Source organism: Lathamus discolor, chromosome 5, assembly GCF_037157495.1.
Source record: "Lathamus discolor isolate bLatDis1 chromosome 5, bLatDis1.hap1, whole genome shotgun sequence".
In the NCBI taxonomy this organism is placed as follows: Eukaryota; Metazoa; Chordata; class Aves; order Psittaciformes; family Psittacidae; genus Lathamus; species Lathamus discolor.
In genome coordinates, this window is record NC_088888.1 from 3,029,945 (window position 1) to 3,051,195 (window position 21,251).

Sequence of the window (21,251 nt, forward strand, 5' to 3'; positions counted from 1 at the left end):
CCAGCATAAATCTTCCTAGAAGAAAGGGAGGAGTGTCTGTACTTGGTATGTACAAGAATTAGTGAACTTGACCTAAAACCAATAGTATGGATATGCAGCTGCTCCTTCATTTTGCTTCAACACTTCCTCTGGCCTCATGCGTGTACCTTGCTGCTCCATTTGGCTTTCCTTCTCCCTGTGGGTCAGGGCGGTCATTTGGGACTTAGATGCCTCTGACTCCTTCCTCACTACTTTTTGTGGGCTTTATATGATATTCCTTACTCAACACAGGTAAGGTATAATCAGTCTTTTTGAGTGGAGCAAAGATTTTGTCCAAGCCATTCTTGCCTTTCACACTGCTCTCTTCCCCAGATGCTGGTGTCAGTCTCTCTTTTGCCCCTGTAGAACATAGCTCTCGAGACTGATGCTTTTCCTCCTCAGTCTCACCTTGTCATACTCTTCAAACAGTTTCTCTCTTGTCTCAGGTTCCTGGACTTACCCATTCGTAGAAGACCTTGGCAGAATTTCATGCCTCTGTTTGCACATTCTCTTTTCCACCACTGGGAACAGCCTCAAGCTCTACTGTTGTCTTTGCTCCCTCCACGTTGCCCTTTTTAGTCATGCATTCATCAGGTGAAACCAGTGGTATCTCATCCCTTCTGTCATTTCCAATATGATGCATTCAAGAAGTGGGCTGTCTCTGGCTTAGTGGAGGGAGTTGATGATAACTCACTACATCTTCTTAAGTATTTCCCTGTGATTCAGAACCATCAAGCTGTTCTTCATTTCAGCCTTTGTAGCCTTATGTTATCACTTGCTGTTGATGTAATCTTTCCCTTCTATTGTTTTTGTATTCAGCAGTTACTTTTTTGTTTTGGTTCAGGTATGTTCATGCATTGGCTAGAGCAGTAGCATGCCTGTCTTGAGAGACAGGGAGCCTTTGGATGCTACCTTGCTAAAAATAGCAGGATAAAGATCAAGCAAAGATAGCAAAGGTACTTGGGAGTGAATCAGAGAAACAGGACTCTTAATTGTGAACTCATCATGAATAGTTCATACCTCAGGAGTGGCTTTGGCTGTCAGAAGTATTTCTGTATTTCTAAAATCCATTCCGAGCTGCATTCCAGCTTGTGGGATGTATCATTGTTGGTAGCATGTGTTGTCAACTCTTACCCTTCTAGAACAAATACTTTGTACTTGACTGACTGTTCCTGCGCCCATTGTAGCTTCAGTTGAACTTTGCCATGTGATTGTAGTAGTAGTTATTCTAGTCCTTTACTGGTGCTTCTGTGAACACTTAGGTTGTAGGCAGATGTTGGTGCATGTGGAGAGGGTGCTTTTCACGTTGGCATGTGTGTGACTCGCAGTGCAAGTAGAATAAAGTGCTCGGTTGAGGTGCATTTTTGTCACTTAGTTGTGCAAACAGCGTTAAACAAAGCTGAAACTCCTGTATAATTCCTTTGAGTTTAGTGAAATAAAAGAGGTAGAAAGTTTTAAAACCTGATTGAATCTATCCTATGAAAAAGGATTTATAAACGAGCTCTTTTGGTCCTGTGTCTGTTTAAATTAGGAATACATTTCCTCTCATACTCTGTCCTTCTGTCCCCTCCTATTCTGTGTCTTTACTAGGCTCAGTCAAGTCTTTCCCACTGACTTTGTTCTTTATATGTGCTTTAGCTGTAGCTGATACGTGCAGTGCTTGATGACAGATGTCACTGTGGCAGGTCTCTGTACCATATGCTCCATAGAGGCTGTGTACTGCCCCAGCCCTGCTGAGTTTGGTGCTGTTCATTCCCACATCCTAATACGTGTAGTTCTGCTCCAGCCCTTTATTTGTCATAGCCAAATGAAGTCTTTTTGCCCTGTCAGTGTCAGGCTTTCTTTCATGCAATGGCCTCGCTTTGTCTGACACTTTCAAGCCCCATTTCTTTTGGTGGACTTCCCAAGGAGCAGCCACCCAATATTGTGTCCTGAATAGGTGCAAGTGTTGGGACTGTCAGTTATTTAGTGTCCTGCATGTTCCTTAGAATAGGGACTTTGTCTTCACTTTATGTCATGTAGCTCCCTGTGAGTACTGGTGAGGTGGAAAGAAAACTGTAAGCAAATTACTGCAATTGACTTTGAAGTATAAGAATGTGACATGTGAGTGTGGAGTGCTTAGCAGACCAGAAGCTGATCTAGTCTCTTTCTCTTTTTCTCTTTTTCCTTAGGTTAACTGTAATGGCTTCACAATTGAAGATGAAGAGCTCTCCCATTTGGGATCAGCCATATTTCCTGAGTAGGTTGATGTTAATATTTTGCAAGTTAAAATTTACTTGTTTAAAACACCTCAAAGGTTCTTGCACACCTATGGAAGTAGATCTTTACTGAAAGAAATGTAATTAAACACATAATTGTCTTGTTTTAAATGTCTTTGGTTAGCAAATAAAATGTGGCCAAAGGTTTGCTGCAGGTGTCTGTAAATATCTGGTGATTTTGGTAAAATTGCACTTGTAATTTATTTTGAAGCTTAGATTATGAACTACAAGCAGGTTGGTAGGAAACACTTCCTTGGCTAGCAGATTCTGGAAAGGGACATATGTAATGATCAAAGCAAAATGAAAAGTATTGCAGGTGACTTGCTCTATTCACAGCCTTCTGTTTTGTCTGGGTACAATCCTTCACCTGGTGTTCTCTTAACAACATCCCTTCTACCTTTGTTCCTCAGCAGACAGTAAATCCCTTTCGTAACTTCTTTCAGCTTCCTTGTTGTGACAGTGGAAGAAATATGTGCACATTTCTTAGCTTTACAAGGAATCTGCAGATGTTAAGTGTTAGCTGCAGTTTGTGGACTAGGGAGCACAGCTCTCTTTTAAGGCTGAGGAGCATCTCTTCCATTTAAATGGAAGTATCCTTCCCAATTCATGTAGCCAAGAAGGATATTTTCCACCCCTGTTCTTCGCAAACCCTGTACTGAAAGTGTTATCACTGTCTGCTTAGGTTGACTTCCTTGTGAGGCATAGATTACCAGTAGCTTGTCTGTGTCAAAGTAATCTGAAACTTCCAGATGCCAGATTGAAGCAGGACCTGATTTTAAGTGCTGCATACAGACAATAATAGATAGTCTTTGCTTCACAGATTCTCCTTCTTGAGGCAGGCCTGTCTGAAGTCTGTATCTGTGATTTACAGATTGGAAATTAAGACCTTGAAATGCCTAGGATCAGAGTCATGATGGGGAGAGGAATGAATGAAACCAGGATGTTCTGGAAACACATCTATCGCAACCCTTTGTAAATGATCAGCATGCAAGAGCCAGATCTTTCCTACATAACAGCTATGCCTGTGAGCTTAAAAGACTGAAAAGGCAATTATGATTTTGCTACAGAAAGAATTAAAATTATACATTTTATCTCAAATAAGCAGTAAATGGCACTTTCTCCAAGCTTGGTAGTAAGGGGGAGTTGTTTTCCCCATCAGTCCCAAGTTTTTCTGTAAGTTGTGTACTTGTGCAAGAGAGGTCTCTTTCTTCGCCACTTCAGAAATGGAGGCTGTTTACCTTTTCATAGAAGCCTTAAGTTTTGATGCAGCAAATGACTTCTGTTTTCCTGTATTTGCTTGTTTCCTTTAGGTTAAATTTGTCTTCCTTTCTCCTCTGAGGAAAACAGTCTGTCTATCAAGGGTACCTAAATAGGATGTAGATAAGCTATGTGAATGCCCCTGTTAGCTGTCCTATAGCACTATAAGAATGGGAAAATAATAACTTGCCTGGGCCTGCAATAACAGGACTTAAAAACTGTAATGATTCATTAGCACAGCCATTCTCCATATCGTTATGATAAATAACACTACAACAGATTTTACCAAGGTTACCTTCATGTTAAGCCTCAGAATAAAAATGGCTTATGGAGGGAGACAGACTCAATCTTTCAGACTTATATGTGAAGTGGTGCTTAACTTTTTGCCTGTTGCTGTTGGTTGGTGGGTGAAAAGGTTTACTTTTCTGCTTTTGCAGTGTTGCACTGATGAACCATAGCTGTTGCCCAAATGTGATTGTAACTTACAAGGGGACCTTGGCTGAAGTCAGAGCTGTTAAAGAGATTGAGCCTGGAGAGGAGGTAAATGCACTGTGTTTGAATGTGCTCTTTATGCATGCATCCTAAAAGTAGGGTCCATTCTGCATTTCAGGATTCATTTCAATTAATTTAATCATAGGGAGGAAGGATCTTGTTTCTCAGAGAAATGTGACATGTTGCTATGGAAGGTTGGGGTGGCTCTGGAGGGATTCTCAGAGGCAGTGTCCTCCTTTGTGTTAAAACAAGGGAAGGGCACCTGCAGCAGTCACTGTGTATCTGCCAGCTCTGGCTCACTTTACCCAGCTGTAAAATGAGGCTGAGTCTACTGATGTTTGGCTGCTGCTTTGAAATTCCAAGATCAAAGCAAATTATTACTGCTGTAATAGCTCCCAGTATAATAGTAATGTATTGGAATTGAAGCCAGAATAAACAAGGTAAATGGGTACAGATAAGTCCTCTGACTTCTGTTTGGACACAGCATCCACAAAACATGGGACTTGGTCGTATCACCTCAGCAGTGTTTGCTGGGAAGTCCCAGGAGCACAGGAGTGTGGTTTTAGCTGAAGCTGAACAGTGGTGGCTGAAATTCTGGGCAATCGAGGAAGGTTCTGGGTTTACCTTGAAACTTGCTCAATCAAATAATGAACTTGGCAGGGCTGCTTTTTGCTTTAAAAAGAAAAGCAAAAGGATGTCGAACAGACTCGAGGAGGATGTTCAAATATCTGCAGGGGATGAAGACGTGGAACGTTCTCTCTGGGGATGGAATTTGCAGGGAGTTTCAATGGCTCATTTGTTAATTTAGGCAAGGTTAATGCTGCTCAAAATAAGTTCAGATTTGATTGTGATAACTCCTGCTTCTGAAGTGTGTGATAGCAGTTTTGAAGAGGAGGAGGGAGGTTATTTTTGTGGGTTATAGCTGTTCACCATTGTGAACAAAAGTAGTTTATATGCTGGAAGGGTGAATGACTCGTGAGCCACTTCTTTCTATGCCACTTACTAGCACGATGTTTTGTCTGTGATGTTGGCAGTCACTGCAAATGCATTGTGGTAATGGACAAGGGCTGATCCTGGTTAGGGTATTTTACTGTGGAATCTCAGATGTGTTCAGTGGTTTTGCTGAGGGCTCACTCTGAGAGGTAGTGATGTGGAGTATTGACCATGCTTAGCATATTCTTTTGACTGAGTTGTGGCTTAAAAGCTGCATGAGGTCTCCAGGACCTCATGGCTTTTGTGAGTTTGCTTTTCTGACACTTAAGGACTTTATAAACGTTGAGGTGGTGATTCTGCAGGCTCTGTGCGGTCTTGCAGCCTGTGTCTCCATCTTCAGGTTCAGTGCTGTCATTGCATCGCAACGTTTTTAACGTTTCTGGTGTAAATGCGGTTCCAGCATTTTGCGTGCTTTGAAAATAGGGGAGGGAGGAGTGTGAGGGAAAAGTGTGAGATCCCACAGAAGAAGAAGAACATGGACTGTATGAAATTACATCTACATTTGACTTTAAAGAAGAAAGAAACCTGAAGCATAAAGACTGAGCAAAATGTTTCAAATAGCTGGAAATAAGGAAATGGAACTAAAGCTGTTCCTCTCTGCAAAACGATCAACTGTGCTGTGCAGGACATGTTTCTTGGGGGAGATCTCACTTTAAAAATAGAGCATTAAAGCTAGTTGCAGGGGTTCTTTTCTGAAGACCATTGAAGTAGAGGAAAACTTAAGAATAGCATGTATGAAGGGCTTTTAAAATGTTCAAAAGCAGGTTTTCTTTGCTTTAAAATATTGCTGCTGAAGTAAATCTGATATTCATTCTCCTAGAACTGGAGCACTGGGCCTCTCTTCTGAGATCTAAAGGTCTTGTCCTAAGTTTCTAAAGCTCCTAGTGACTGCTGTTGCCCCAGTTTTTGTAGGTTTTCAGAAAGAAAAAGCTGAGATTCCAGTCTCTAGAAAAACCAGGCCACTGTGATTTATCCTAAGCAGGATACCTGAAATCATTATTTTACTTCTGAAAAGTAGGCATTTCTTTGTAGTCTGACAGGAACCTGAGATTTATGCTGTGGTAGTTTCCTTATCCACACCTGAATCTTGCTGTCCTGGGTTTAAGCCAGGGTAATGTTTGAGGGAAATTCCATAATGAATAGGAAAGGAAACATTTCTCTGGGAGACTGCAAGCTGCAAGTCCTGGTGCTGCCCAGAGGCTTGGAATGGGAGGGGAACAGGCAGGTGACATGGCTGCAGGGATCCACAGGTTGCATGAATATGTAGCTGTCATCCTACATATACCAGAAGCAGTAGTGATAAAGATGTATAGTTATACTGCTTTTCACTGATTGCTGTGTTTTTACCATGTAGGTTTTCACCAGCTATATTGATCTCTTGTATCCCACAGAAGACAGAAATAACCGGCTAAGAGACTCCTATTTCTTTGACTGTGATTGCGAGGAGTGTGTTACTAAAGAAAAGGTAAAAAAATTGGTGTGAAATGTGCTTCTGACTGGCAAGGCACCTACCCAGGTCCTTAGATGTAATATTCCATCTTTAATTACGTTTTGGAAAGCAGGATAAAGGGGGTGGGCTGGTTTTGTTCTTCTGTCTACAAGACTTTCTGGTACTTACTCTTCCCACTGTAGTCATGACAGGTCAGAAAATTTCTTGGTAGAAGGCAATTTAAAGTTGAGCTACAAAGCAAAGATGAAAACTCTGTTAGAAGTAGATAATAACACTGTGTCTGTGCTACCTGACCAAAAGAATTTAGCTCAGAACTGCATGTTTTTATAATTGCATGTTTTCCATCAGCTCCCAGTGAGTGATTCTTGCTTGGAGCATTTCTGGGGTAGAGTCCTGCTGCAGTTCCTGGTTGGGACATCTCAGTCAGTTCTAGGCGACATAGTATGACATTGCTGGATGGTTTGGAGACCCAAAAGAATCCTGCAGTGGCATTAAAACTGTCGTCTTATGGACAGGGTGGCCCCTTGTGACAGGCAGGCCAGATTCCTGTTCATTAGACATCACCTGGTGCCTTGAAAGGACAAAAGCAGACATTTCAAACAGTGTTCCTTAAGCAACACATTAGTTATTTTGAAGAAAAGCACTTACGGGAGACAAAATAAGGTACCCAAATCCAACAGATATGGAAGCAAGTGTACCTGTGCAGCCATTTTGACCTCCTTCACTGGGGGCCTGAGGAGACCTAAGCTTTGTGGGGCTTATCCATTGTTCCAGCCAGGATCAGTCTGGTTGGCATCATCTGATCCTTAAATTCCACATATTTCTCCCCCCATTTTCACAAAGGTGTCTTTTTAAGAGCTGCTTCCCAAGCAGACCCACAATCCTCTCCTTCCTCTAAATGGAAGCATCTATAATTCTTTGCAAACAGTACCCAATATTGTTGTTTGAGGCTGTTCTGTTGATACTGGAGTTGTGCTTCTTCCCACAGTTACTTTGCTAACATTGCCACTAAGTTTAATGAAGCCAGGACTTCAGCTGTGATTTCCAATGACGTGTTACTCTTGGGATCACCTGTCACTCAGCATCCTTCAACTCCAGAAAGAGTCCCCTACAGCCCTCTCAGCTGGAAGATGGAATAATAAAGGAAAAAGACATCTAGCAACAGTGTGAGGCTTAAACAGCAAAAAGTTGTCTCCAGATTGCAGTTTACTCATCATGGAGTATAGTAAGTTAGATAGATAAAAAGATAAGTGGAGCTGTCCAGCAGAAAAAATATGTGAAAATGTCTGTAGATATGAAGATCTGTGTTTAATATCATCTGATTTTTCAAAGGAGCTGTCACTTGGTGCTAGGCCCAAGGTATTTGGGCTTTTTTAGCCTTAAAACTAAATTAGTTTTAATCCCTAATCTCTTGTAAGCAATGAAATTTCCAATGAAAAACTGCTTTCATCACAAAATTGAAAAGCTCTTGGATCTTTCAAAAGAAAGGGACTTCATGGAGGTAGAGGATGGAAGGTGAACTGGAAAGCACAGAGAATTCTAGGTTTCCTAGTCAAGGCTTTAGAGAAAAATTGCAGGTGCACATTCTACCTTTGTTTTTTAAGTTCTTTGAAGAGCTTAAGTCCCCATCTGTGTCTTTAATAGAGTAATTTTGTGTAGCAGGTGCACCTTTATTTGTAGGGCTTGGAACCTGCATTTATAATGTCTATTGTGTTTCCTTCAGGATAAAGATAAACTGGAAATCTGCAAGCTGAATGATCCTCCATCAGCAGAGACAGTGCGGGACATGATCAAATATGCCAGGAATGTGATCGAGGAATTCCGAAGAGCCAAACACTACAAATATATCCTTTGTCTCACCCTGACTTACGTGGCTTGGTGTGGGACCTAAAAAGCTTACCTGCTGGATTGCTCCTGAGGTACCTGCAGGAGAAATGCTATAACCATTAGAAGTCAAACTTACCTCTGTCCTCCTTGTGTCTGAAAAGCTGTCCTGGTGGGGTGGAATTGTGAGACCCTGTGTTTGTTCCTTCTTGTGTGGCTCTGTTTCTAAGAGGCATGCGGCTGTCTCCACACAGCAAGCCAGAGGCTGGAGTGAGTGTAGGTGTGTGCTGTGTTACTCTACTGTCGTAGTGCCCTGTTTTGAGAGAGCGAGCATGTGAGGCTGCATCTGTTGCTGGGGATCACAAGCCTAGCTGTTTTAACAGTGGTGTGACGGACAAAAATGCGAGATTCACTGGGCCAGAAGCAGACCAGGCTGTGTCCATTCTGATTCAGTACCTGCTGCATGGGGAACTTCACTCCCCCTTCTTCTGGGCTATTGTCAGTGCAGTGGTGATCCAGGAAAGCTGCTTTTTGTTGTTGCTTTTTAAACCTGAAAGCTAGTTTCATAGAATATCAGAGTAGGAGGGGAACAAACTCATGAGCAGAATACCTCTGAGTACAAAATACCCCTCAGAGTAGCTCTGAGGTTGTAGCACAGATGCTTTGATGCTGTTTGAAAGAAAAGACGACTTCTGAGAACCATTGTGAACAAGGTCAAGTCTGTGCTTCTTTGGCATTACCAGGTAGTTGTCTAATGAGAAACCATCTATTTATTGAGTTCCTTGACTTCATACCTCCTAGTGAATTACTGGAGATCTGTGAGCTCAGCCTGGACAAGATGGGTGCAGTGTTTGAAAACAGTAATGTTTATATGTTACATATGATGTACCAGGCCATGGGTGTGTGTCTCTACGTGCAAGACTGGGAAGGGGCACTGCGTTATGGGCAAAAAATTATCAGACCATACAGGTAAATATGAGACTCTTTATTGGTTTTAGTGCTCTAATTCAGTAATCTGAATAATTAAGAAAGGTTTGGACAGACATCACTTCTTTCAGTACATGTTGTATAAGCATGCTGCTCATGACATCACTGCTTGGAAAGGAATGTGTAATGCTGGGGTTTATGTTGTTTTTGTCTAAGTGATCTCCAAGATGTAGCAGAAGGTGACTGAGAGCCTTGCTTTGAGTTCTCAAAATAAGTCTGTACCACCTGGGAGACTGTGCTACTTCTGCTTAGCTAGATTGTGGGGTTTTTAATATCCTAATACTTTACTAAAGCAGAGTTTCAGGTTGCATCATGTGATGAAGGCAAAGCTGTTGCTGTGCCTCCAGCCCTCTCCCAGTGCTTTTCCAGTATCCCAGTGCTGGGGTTGAGCAGCAGAGGGAGGCCTTGGGTGCCCTGAGGTCTCTGAGTTCCAGTGCCGTGGAGCTGGAGGTGTGGGAGATGCACAGGCTAGAGGCCCGTGTGGGGTAAGGCAGCACGCAGCCTCTGCAGGGAGAAATCCATCCCCTCTCCAATCGGTCCTCCTGTGTTCTTAACAGTAGTGATCTCCTTCATCAGAGCCAGCCAGTTACGCGCTGTATCTGATTCTGCCATAAATCTCCCAAGCAGATTCTCATCTTGAGACATCATTTTCTTGCCAGCTGGGGGGAGTGCAAGTAAAGCTCTCTCTTTGGAGCAGATGCCAACTTAAAGTCACAGATCACTTGGCAGAGAACAGCGATACAAAGAAGGAGCCAACATTCCCCCTCCTGGGGGTGCAGTACTATTTATCTTCCCTGGGACTTGCCCAGCTCCTCTGGCTCAGAGCCTGGCATTCCAGGTCAGCTCTGCTGAGCTGGACTCTGCTAGCTCAGTGTGAGTACAGGGTGGTGTGTGTGCTGTAGCGCTGCTGAGGGCCCCTCGCCTTCCTTTAGAGACCAACTCTTTTGTGGAGTAGGCAGAGTTACTTCTGTGGCTCCAAAACCTCCAAACAATGCAGCCTCTTTCTGTAGCTGGCTAGATTAAAACTAGTGGCAGAAAGTCATTGCCATCTGACAGCTGTTCAGAGGCATATGGCAGTTTCAGTTTGATTCCCAGTGGACAAGCGTCTCTATCCCAGGCACAACTGGCGCTGGCTCCTGGCAGTCGCAGCAGGGGGATGAGCAGAGAATGGGCAGGGGCAATGAGAGGCAGCTTCTTGCCCCCTGAGAGGGATACAGGGGCTGGGGAAGTGCAGTGAAACTGCCAGGTTTGATGGAGCTGAACCCCTTTCTCTCTTGCAGTAAACATTATCCCCCCTACTCGCTGAATGTTGCTTCCATGTGGCTGAAACTGGGGAGACTCTACATGGCACTGGAGAACAGAGCAGCTGGAGTTAAAGCCCTGAAGAAGGTATTTCTTTCCAGGTTTCTTCATTAATAGTACCAGTTCAGGCATGGGGGCACTGAAAACACTACATGCTGCTCTGTCAGCAGACCTGGCTTGGTAGGAAATGCACCATGTGTTAATAATGTATTTGGTTACTGGATTTTGGGCTCAGTTTTCCTTTTGGAAAGATGCAGTATCAGTCTGTTGTTACGTGCAAGGGGTCTTGCCTTGTCATGATAGACTTCTGCAGCAGCTGGAGTCATATGCTTAAGCTTATATGGAGTCACATGTATGCTTAAATATTTGCTATATGTTCTTCCCTGAGCTAGAGCTGTGCTACTGTAAATGGAGAACTCCAGTTTCTCACTTGCTAGGTAAAGACAGAGAAAATGCTTGGCTCTTAGAAAAGGCACATAGTGTTTGCCTGAAGCCTGTGCTTTCTCTATCCAGTTAAACTATATCCTGGCTAAACTAGGCATGCTTTTGGTGGTTATTTGTTCTGGAACAAATCGATTTTCAAATAGCTGAAGGGAATTCAATGCATCTGGTAATGCTGAAGTTGGCATATACAGAGTTTGGGTTTACATTTTTCTTCGTCCCTTTTTATTAGTCTATTCCCTTATTCTTTAGGTTTTTCTTCTTTTTTCTATTAGGCTGTACCATGTTTCTTGACTCCCTTCGCCTGTTGTTGTTGGACAGAAGTTTATTGTCATTTCTTACGCCTCAGTGACTACTGTAGCATATAATGGCTTGGTGTGCAATGGCACCATAGTTGGTTTTTTAATTCCTTTTTAGATGCTGGCAAGTTTTTAGCCAGCAATAACAGAGCCATGCAGCCATGGTGAAAGACACTACACAAATATATACTCTAAAACTGAACTGTTACCTGGTTTAAATTTAACATAGGTTTTCCTTCGCTGTGGTGTTAAAGCTTTGACTAAAACTGGGAGTTGTGCCAGTAGGAACATGGGCTGGGGGCTGGGAATTGTAGGTAGGTTTGTTGGCATAGTTCGCTTCCTAACACAAATGTTTTCTAATGACTCACTTCCAAAAGCTGCCTACGGGAACTGCCCAAAGTTATCCCAGCCCCTGCTGTTTGGGATTTAGTGAAAAAACAAACCCATTGTTCTCTCTGTGTTTGCAATCAGCTCCTCCAGAAGGCCCTCCTCCTTTCTTCTTTTGGGCAGGAGCAGCAGTGGGGTCAGTTCTCAGTGCTCCTGAGGTGGAACCAAAGGCTCTTATTGCACTGATTTAAATATAAGAGCAAAATTCCATCGGAGTTTCCCGAGGAGAAAGTGACTGCATGCTCTGGAGAGCTGGAATACCACCATTCCTTGCTTGATCTTAGCACAGTGGGCTTTAAATGTTCTCAGACTTACTCTGAACTTGCTTCTTTCAGTCTTACCTGCTGCTGCCTTTTATTACACCTCTGTGGGACCACTGATATCCTTTTCTCAAGTGGGTATCTTGCCTCTGCACCCACTCCACAGTGCAGGGTGAAGAGTGGGAAGTGCATGTCTGTGGGTTTGGCTGCCTGAAATGTTGGCTCTTGGGAGCAGAGCAAGGATGGGCACAGCAGCCTCTGGCCAAACCTGGCAACACTGTGCTTTTGCCTCAGTGGTTGCCTGAGCCATTGCTTCCTTTGGAAACCCCTGGAACTGATGGAGGGTTCGCAAAAGCAAGTCTAGAATGCCTTAATGCAGCTTCTGCAGTGGGCCTGCTCTGACAGCTGAAGGATAAACTGGTAGGAACAAAGCTGGGGCTGATAGTGGTTAAGTCAAGTCCTCTGCCAGAACGTCACCCACCCCACTTGCAGTTTTCTGTCCTAGAGCTGGTTGCATTCAAAGTAGTTTTGTCAGGAATATCATTTTGAAAGGTGCTTTGGGACCCTGTAAGATGAAAGATGCGTTCTCTGAATGTAAAACCTTTATTACTTAGTTTTGAATTCCATTTTATTTCCTACTGCGTTTATGACTACAAGGGGACAAAAAGTAGCCAGAGGTGTCAGACTGTTTCAAACCTCTAAAGTGAGTATTTATAGCCTGGTGTTATATAGGAATCAATTGTGTGAATAGTTTTTTCTTTTCATAGGCAATTGCTATCATGGAAGTAGCACACGGGAAGGATCATCCATACATTTCAGAGATCAAAAAGGAATTAGAGGACCACTGAGCCTTTGAATCTATGCAATCCTTCAAACCTTTAGTTAAAAGCCTTGTTACGGAAGCCTTCAGGAGCGCTTTGAAATGCGGTAGAGTATGAACACAGTTCTGGCCTATAATTGGAATGACAAACACACTTAGGCCTGGCAAAATGTTCCCAGCTTCCACACATCTACAATTGCCTTTTTTCCCCCCCTTTTTTTTTTTAAGGATGCATCCATAGTTTCTTAAAGGTGATGCCTTTTGACAGCTCATGTGCAAAAGTGGCCATTTTTTTTTCTCTGTGGATTTTAATGTGTATCTTATTTAAGTAAATAAAGTCATCTTCACCCTTCTTGGGTGCAGTGGTTTTGTGACATCCACTTTTGCCTAAGCTGTTTCATTTAATCTAACTAAATAACAAGCAAAAGCTGTACTTTCTCAGTTGTGGTTTAGTATCCACATCCTCTTTTCACTAATCACTTTTGTTTGCAGTGTCAGGCCCAGGGGGTTCATCACCACAAGGCCCTGGAGCTCAGCATGTCCTGTACAGGGAATGCTGGTGCCTATGGCAGAGCTGGAAGGCTTGTACAAGGCAGGAATGATGCAACTTCTGGCTTTTTAACCCTCTTTACAAGGTAAAGTGAATTCAGTGCAGAGGAGAGCTCATATTTCCTTATAGCCATACCTTTGCCTCCAGTGAGGTAAAACTATTCTACTCATACATTAGAAATTACTTTTGAGAGAGGAACAAGAACATATTCTGAAGAAAAAATCCTGGATTTAAGTATGGGCAGAAAAAGCTAAGCCCTGGAGGGTGGGTTTTTTCCCCTTCATAAAATCATAGAATCGCAGAATGGTTTGGGTTGGAAAGGACTGGAATCATCCGGTTCCAACTCCCTGCCATGGGCAGGGATACCTCACACTACACCATGTCACCCAAGGTTCCATCCAGCCTGGCCTTTAACACTGCCAGGGATGAATAGTGGGAGACTGCATTTAAGGCTGGGGGAGGGAAGAGGAAGCAAGAATGTGGCTGTATACTCCCAGCACCAAAGTTGAAATATGTTGCACAGTAAAACTACCTGTATGGTGTTCATAGCCTATGAAGTATGATGAGAGGAAGAGCACACCTCATCATCAAGAACTCCATCGTATTTCCTTTCGTGTAAGTACTGCTCTGAAAACGAAACTGCTAGAGAACAAGCTTTCATTTTGCTGAAAGTTTTCATTGCTCCCTTGCCAGCAGTTGTTGCTGGAGTGCATAAAACTGCACCAGATCTTACGGTTCCAGGAAGCCAAGGAAGAGGGCACCAGCTATTTTTATCCTAACCTTATCTTGTCAAGTAAACCCTCATTCCAGGGAAGTAGCACCTTCAGAAAGCCTCTCCAGAGTGCAGACCATACCTCAACGCTGAAGAATCAGCTTAGCCAAGCAGGATCACCAGCAGGAGCCTTGCCCTTACAGAAGGTTCTTGAAACTCGCTGCAGCCCTGGCTGTGCCTGTCAGTTTAACAGGGGAAGCTGACACAAGCACGGTAGGTGCAAATACAAAACCTTAAGCTGTTACAGAGGAGAACACAGAGCACAAGCAAGGTTTTCCTTGAAAAAAAAACCAGTTTATTGTATACTGTGAATATGAAGGACAGCCTTACCAAAAAACCTTAGTGCTGGAGACATTCTCATATTTGCCAAAGTATATCATCATAAACTATTTACACAAAGGCAGTTAAAAGGGTAAAAAATTACTGCAGTCAATTAATGCTGAATAGAACTTTATAAAAAGAGAAGGAAGAGAAACAGTGCAAAAATACTGTCAAAAGTAATCAGTTCTATACACAAGATAAAACTGACAAGCATAAGCTTATGGACTGATATGAATAATACATTAGAATATAAAATAGCATGCATAGATTTTTTTCTTTAAAGGCTTTCAATAGCATAGAATAGTTCCGCCATTCAGCCCTGACAGGAGGGAGTGGGGGGGGGGGGCAGGAAGGGCACATAACTGCTGTCTCATGTCTCTACAAACGGTGTGCATACAACACAGTAGTGAGATTCAGCTCACTGTTCCGTGCTGAACTGTCACGTATGCAGTTACAGAACAAATAAACGAGGAAGCATCGAAATACTGAAGAAAAGCAGGGCAGTAAAATCCAGTGACATAAAACTTACTAAAACATGTTATTTAACATGTCCCACACAATTATATATGGGGATATTACAGTCATCTGCATGTGTAAACTTTTCTCCTGTGTAAAATTGCCCAAGAAAGGTACTTTACTAGTAAGGAAAATGTGGTTTCTGTATGGCGCGACTGCAATGGGATAAACATCCTACTGACAGGGTTCTGGCACTCAAGATTTGTTTTCTGTCAAAGACCAACTAGCAGCAAGAAAATAACTTTAACTTGCACAAAAAGGAAGTTCTTAGACACTTAATGCATGATTAAGTTGTGGAACTCACCAACGCAGGACATCATGAAGGCCAGAGGAGGAAATGGGTTCTAGAGAAGAGGTTTCATGGGAGACGGCTCCATCAGCAGTCATTAAACACAGTAAGCAGGATTCAACTTGGGCCTCAGGAAGGCCCTGCAGGACTGGCTGCCAGGTCTGCTGAAGGGGTTGAGCACCCTCTTCTACACATATTTCCTCTTTAAGTGTCAGCTACCAGCCACTGTCCAAGAGAGCGAGGAAGCCTTCATGTCCTACTTCTGCCTGTCTCATCAGGAAACAGTGCCCCTGGAATACCTGGAGCAGAGTGTCTTACCCAGGTGATTTGGCACAGTAAAACTATCAAGCACTGCACGTTTCAGGGATCAGTAGAAGTATTAGCCTTGCCCTCACTGTTCAAGAGCAGCTTTCGCTGAAGAATCCCAGCACTACTTCACCACTGACTTACAGTTCACCTTCCAATGGCAAAGCCCTGCTGTTGTAGCATGTGGGAAACGCTCAGTGAGGATGCACATAAAGGACAGGCAATGGAACCACAAAGGAACACACTGGCCAAAAATGGCCGAGAGCAATGGAACTGCAATCCGAGATACTCTAAAAACACTGGCAAGATTTAAGCACTGTGAAACATGGAGTGCACAGGTCAAAAGTAGCAATCTAACAGCCCCAGCAGGCAGCTCTTCCCCTCCCCAAAGCACAGTCCCTGCAAGCCAAGCCACACAGCCGCCTGTGCAGTGTCCTCCTCTTCTCAAATCTCACATGGCATCTGTATATCATGCAGCACCAGGTTCTACAAGAAAACTTCTCTAGAAGGCTGAGACCCAGCTGAGGACAATTGCCTTTGGCATTTTGGACTTGAAACCTCTCTCTTGTTGGCACCAACCCTCATGTGGCTTGGACTATACCTCAGCAGATTGACACCTCTGTAGGGGGTGTGAGGCGCTGCCTTCATGCAGTGCTTCCCCTTCAGGCTCAGTTCTGGTATTTGCTCTTTCAATGCAATGCCATTCTGTATCGCATGCAGTGGGTGCCACCCCACCACTCTGGATGTAAAGTGTTCTTTCCCACAAAGATAAGCAGCCAAATTTAACCCTCACCTCTCTCAGCGATGCCCAGGAGCTGGCACAGTAGGTATCATCCACACTGACGCTTCCACTTTCTGAGCACATGGAGCACAAACTAAGTGAGACTGACAGCAGCCAATGCAATCATGATCTCCTCCCAGGAGCCCAGGGGGAAGTCGGGTGTTGAGAATGCAGCACGGTCAGTGGCTGCTGCATCTTCCCTGTGGATTTGTGTGCTATAACCATGTATGAGATTGCCCCTCATCATTTACTTTAGAGTGGCTTCTGGGACACAGAGGCAGCAGATACTGCATCGATAAAATAATGTATTAGTTTGGAATGACCATCTCTCTTGAAGCACGAAGACTTACTCACTCTTTACCAAGTGATGATTTGCCATTTGCATTTCTGTCTGCTTACAAGAAAGTAATTGAAAATAAAGCTATTGAAATCATACAAGTATTATTTATTAATATTTGGAGTGAGGCAACTGTTTTAAATAAGTGGAACAAATGTCCTTCAGTATGCTTTTATAAAGGATTGCATTAGCACTAGGTTGAATAAAGCCTCATAGATGTGTCTCCTGCCAGCTGAAACTAGTTCAGGGAAAAGGTATTTCCAACAAGGCTTTCAGGGTCCCTATCATCTATATAGAAGAAGGCTTGTGGGAGCAAGCTTCATCGTCCCTCAGTTAATCCAGGACCTGAGATGCCAAAGCAGGTCTGTGGAGGAGCTGGAACAAGTGGGACCTGAGCAGCTCATGTCCACCATCCTCACAACTCAACTGTCATCTCTGCCCATCCCTGATCAGACAATGTCAGGCATGAAATGCTCAGACCAAAATTAACTGAAGGCTAGAGGCCAGCAACCTCAACCCTATCATTGGTGAGAACTTAAAGAAAAGATGGGTTAAGTACAGGTAAAGAGTGCACAAAATGGAAACACACACAATGGATTCCCAAGTCGGACTTACTCATCCATTCCAAGAGTCAGGGAGCATAGGCTGAACATGAACATGGGTGCCTTGGGAGAAGACCACTTGTGTCAGATTTCTTAAGGAGCGGCTCCATTCATTGACCATGGATGCATCTTTGTGGGATTTTCAATCCAGACTTTCCTCCAAACGGATGAAACTGGTCACTGGTCTCTTGGAACCTGTCATGCTTTGATGTTAAACCCATGCAACACAACATACAGCAACTCCAGACTGTCCTTTTCTACTTATGGACTCCACTGTTTAAGTCTGTGGAACAGAAACTACACCGTACTGTTGCTTTAAGTCTCATGCGTTCATTCCTGCTATGACTAATAAAATTGGATGCAAAAGGCATTTTCCTGTCACTCCCTAAAGGTTAGGAAATACTGCCCAAGCAATTTCAGTGTGATAAAACTACAACAGGTTCAAAGTCAGCAGGTTCAGTTTTTCCCCTACAAAAACGTATCACATTTCAATCATAAAGCATCGGCACGCTGAGGTTTGGTTGCAAGCTGGGGTGGAAAGGAACCTCTGAAGACATGCACCAGCCCAATTCATTTATGGTATTAGCAGATCCAGTCAAGATAAAATCTAGCTGGAAAAAATACACTGAAGTCAGATGAAAGGAAAAGTTTAAAATTACCATTCTTTGACAATGAAAGGGAAAAAGTGAGTCACATTGGCCTCTATCTACCATAGCAGGCACAGCAGGAGGCGAGTGGAAATGACTGTTTATGCCATGGCCACTCGCTTGGCTCATTAATAGGCACTGATTTAATATGGAAAGGATTTTTGGTGCCATTTTGTAATTAATATTTTTCCTAAGACACCTATGATGCATCTTTGCATAAAAGCCATTTGCTTAATCTTCTTCCTTTCAATCACAGCTCTACATTCCCTTATGCAATAATTCTCCTGTGCTCACTGTAGAAACAGAAGTAGACGTTTCAGCCAAGAGCAGCTGAATAATAAGACATAGGGACGGTTTCTCTTCCCTCCTTTCTCACATCCAAGTGGAGCAATGGGACTTGACAGCCCTGAGTTCAAACTTAATTCATCATTAGGAAATTATTCAGAAAGTTCTAATGAGATAACTAATTTAATACGCTTTGCTTCAAGGTTTATTCCTTGGCCTGGTTCCCAGATAGAAAGCATCTCTGTGTAATTATCATGCAGATGCTGCTGCAAAGACTTTAAATGGTTGCTGCTAATTTAACAAGATCTATGTTGGCATTGGCAGAAGGAATCAGAGGAAAACTGAAGTTGACTGAAAACTCAACTAAGCCCTAAAAGGAATACGGTCAAGATATTACAGCTGAATAACTCCTCACCATTTGCTGGTAGCTGGAAGCCTCCACTAATCCTCATCACCTCATTAGGCCTCTGTGGCAGAGTAGCAAATCAACACAGCACAGGTTTAAATACATTTAAGACACATTCTGGTATTGAGCCTTAACTTAAACTCCCACTGATTTTAGGCAGGGGCCAGTGTCTGGGCCCGTTTAGTGCTGAAGTTGTCAGCTTAGGCCTTCAGACACCAGGGGTTTGGAGGAGGGAATGCAATGGAAAAGCAATAACAGGACTAAAAGATTTAATTTAATCTGGGAAAGGGATACCAAGAAAGGTAGTTTCACCATGAAAGAGTAACTGCATCATGTGCCCTGAGAGGTTGCAACATCACCACCCTTGCAGACCTCTGAAGCTGGATGTGACCCTGGGCAAGCTCCTCCGATTTAGTTAGCTATGGTGTGAGCAGGGCAGAGAGGGAGCAGAGACCTCAAGGGCGCCTCTCTAGCCTGATCCATCCTCCAGCCATCCATCAGGACTGCCGAGTTGGAGCAGAGCTGGACTGCCCACAGGAAACAGGAGTCAGTGCGGGGAGGGCAGCAACCTCAGTGCAGGAACTTTCCATCTCTTACACCAGAAATAAGTGTGGGAGACCCACCACAGTTTGCTGACGCTTTGGTTGGTTGGTTTGGTTTTAATTCTTATTTTATCCCTTTTAATATCTTTTAAAAGTGCAGTTACTGTCACTTCTAACTAACTGTACATAAAAGCCATGCATACACTGCAAGGTAATTCATAACATGCTATACTCCTGTGAAATGAACAGTTTGGAGAAAGGCATATGCACCAAGTCATGCTAAGTAGCTAGCCAGTGCTGAGAGACAGAGGAGGACAGGTCTAACTGCTGAGAGACTTCGAGGAAACAGAGGATTCTTCCTAGCTGTTACAGATTTCACTGTTGGCCTAGGGCGAGCCAGTTAAGGCTCTGTGCCCTAGTTATGCAGTGGATGAGGTTTGTTTCCCTTTGCTTTTCTGGTTGTAAACTTCAGGCAAAGACCACTTCTCCTTTATGTTATTATACATAAATACATATCATCCTCTGAATCCTCACTGGAATCCCTGAACACTACCCAGATAAAATAGTAATAAATAGGAGGGAGAATCCAAAGTGACCCAGACAGAGAAGAGAGATGATCTCTGCAATTCAATACAGTAAATACCCTAACAAAGTGAGGTTGGCCAACACCAAAAGACAGACTGCTCCCTGCGCTCAGAAACCACGAGAGTGATGGGGGAAGACTCCAGGCAGACTCTGAGCTAAAGCTCTCAAGGGTCACTGTTTGGAGATCTCGGATACGGAGGAAAGAACATAATGATGATTTAAAGTTCAAATGACTAGAAAGTAAAATGATGACAGTGATGAAGACAGTAGCTTACACATGAAATTAAAGCAACTGGGGATGCCTAACTTGAATGAGATTCCTTTTCTACAGGAGGTGAGCCTCAAGGCAATAAAACTTTCAGTGTAATCCATCAGAAGGTGCTCGGTTTTTCAGCGGCACTGAGTTGAAATTCCCCTGCTGTTTAACCCACTGCCCACCACAGTTACCAGAAAGACTCATTCGCTGACTTCAGCCTGCTCCAGGTCACTGCTCTTCACCCTGCACTGCTTCAGCTCTTCCGAACACCTTCAAGGACTGCAGACAGTAGCAAAGGCCTCATTTAAAAGATCCAATATTGCTTTTTTTCAAGGCCTAATCTAAAACCTTAATTCCTGTGGAATGGTGAGTTTAGCACCCAAACGCTCTGCCCTCACAATGTCCTGTGTTTGAGCCCTCTGTAACGTGCCCTGCTGCGTGTGCAGAGGCTCAGGGCTCCGTGCTCCAGGACTGTGTTCCCACAGCTTCCATTCAAGCAGAACTGTAGCTGTAGCAGGTCTTGTTCTTACCATGGACACCACATATCTGAGTCCAGAACGTTCTTACATGAGAAAAAGCCCACCTCCAAATAACTGTTCATTTCAGAAGCTGTGCAGCAAAATAAAAGCCAGCAAACTACCTTTACAAAGGATTGCTTTTCTTAGGGACATGTTACAATGCAGACCAGTTATGCGAATGTGGTTCAGTTTGAAGGTCACTGTAAGTTTTACAAGTTATTAAAGTAATTCACAAGTTATTCCAAGAAAAATAAATTATATCTTGTATAAAATAATCCATGGGAGACGCTAGTAAAGAACAAGCATTCCTTACTTTCAAGACAACCTTAAGAAGTGCAATACATGCACACAGCGTTGTCGAGGCAGTTCCTCTTGTTCATCAGTAAGGTTCAGTCAGATCCACAAAGCTGGGTCTGGGATGTTTGGAAAGGTTAAATAAGTCTGGAGTTCTGCAGGAACTGGATGAGCACTTGGTAGACAAACTTGTACTGGGCTATGGTCTGGATCATGAACATCCTCTGCTCCCGCAGGTGTCTCAGCATCATGGGAACATCCACCTTCTGCAAAGCAAAGGAGAGAAAAAGGCATGAGGATGTAGGTTCATTAAATCAGTCATTGTCTCGAGTATCAGCTACCTGACAGGGAACTGCACTGTGTTTATATAATGTAATGAATGATAACCAACTACAACTTTGTTACCAACTTCCGTGTCAAGGAGTACGTACAGAACTGCACGTCCAATGCTTTCCC

General features: G+C 43.4%; 2 protein-coding genes across 4 annotated transcripts in view; one reads left to right on the top strand and one right to left on the bottom strand.

Annotated features, from left to right (window-relative positions):
- Positions 1-13,164, top strand: part of SMYD2 (SET and MYND domain containing 2) — a 30,528-nt gene extending 17,364 nt beyond the window's left edge. For all 3 annotated transcript variants that reach the window (XM_065679415.1, XM_065679414.1, XM_065679417.1), the window contains 7 exons: positions 2,190-2,257; positions 3,971-4,073; positions 6,373-6,483; positions 8,192-8,312; positions 9,087-9,261; positions 10,560-10,668; positions 12,736-13,164. In XM_065679415.1, coding sequence (XP_065535487.1) covers positions 2,190-2,257; positions 3,971-4,073; positions 6,373-6,483; positions 8,192-8,312; positions 9,087-9,261; positions 10,560-10,668; positions 12,736-12,816 — 768 coding nt within the window. In that variant the 3' untranslated portion in view covers positions 12,817-13,164. The remainder of the gene's footprint in view (positions 1-2,189; positions 2,258-3,970; positions 4,074-6,372; positions 6,484-8,191; positions 8,313-9,086; positions 9,262-10,559; positions 10,669-12,735) is intronic.
- A 1,218-nt stretch (positions 13,165-14,382) lies between these two features.
- PTPN14 (protein tyrosine phosphatase non-receptor type 14) overlaps positions 14,383-21,251 on the bottom strand; it is a 120,713-nt gene continuing 113,844 nt past the window's right edge. The window contains exon 19 of the mRNA XM_065679407.1: positions 14,383-21,061. Within this exon, the coding sequence (XP_065535479.1) occupies positions 20,933-21,061 (129 nt within the window). The 3' untranslated portion in view covers positions 14,383-20,932. The remainder of the gene's footprint in view (positions 21,062-21,251) is intronic.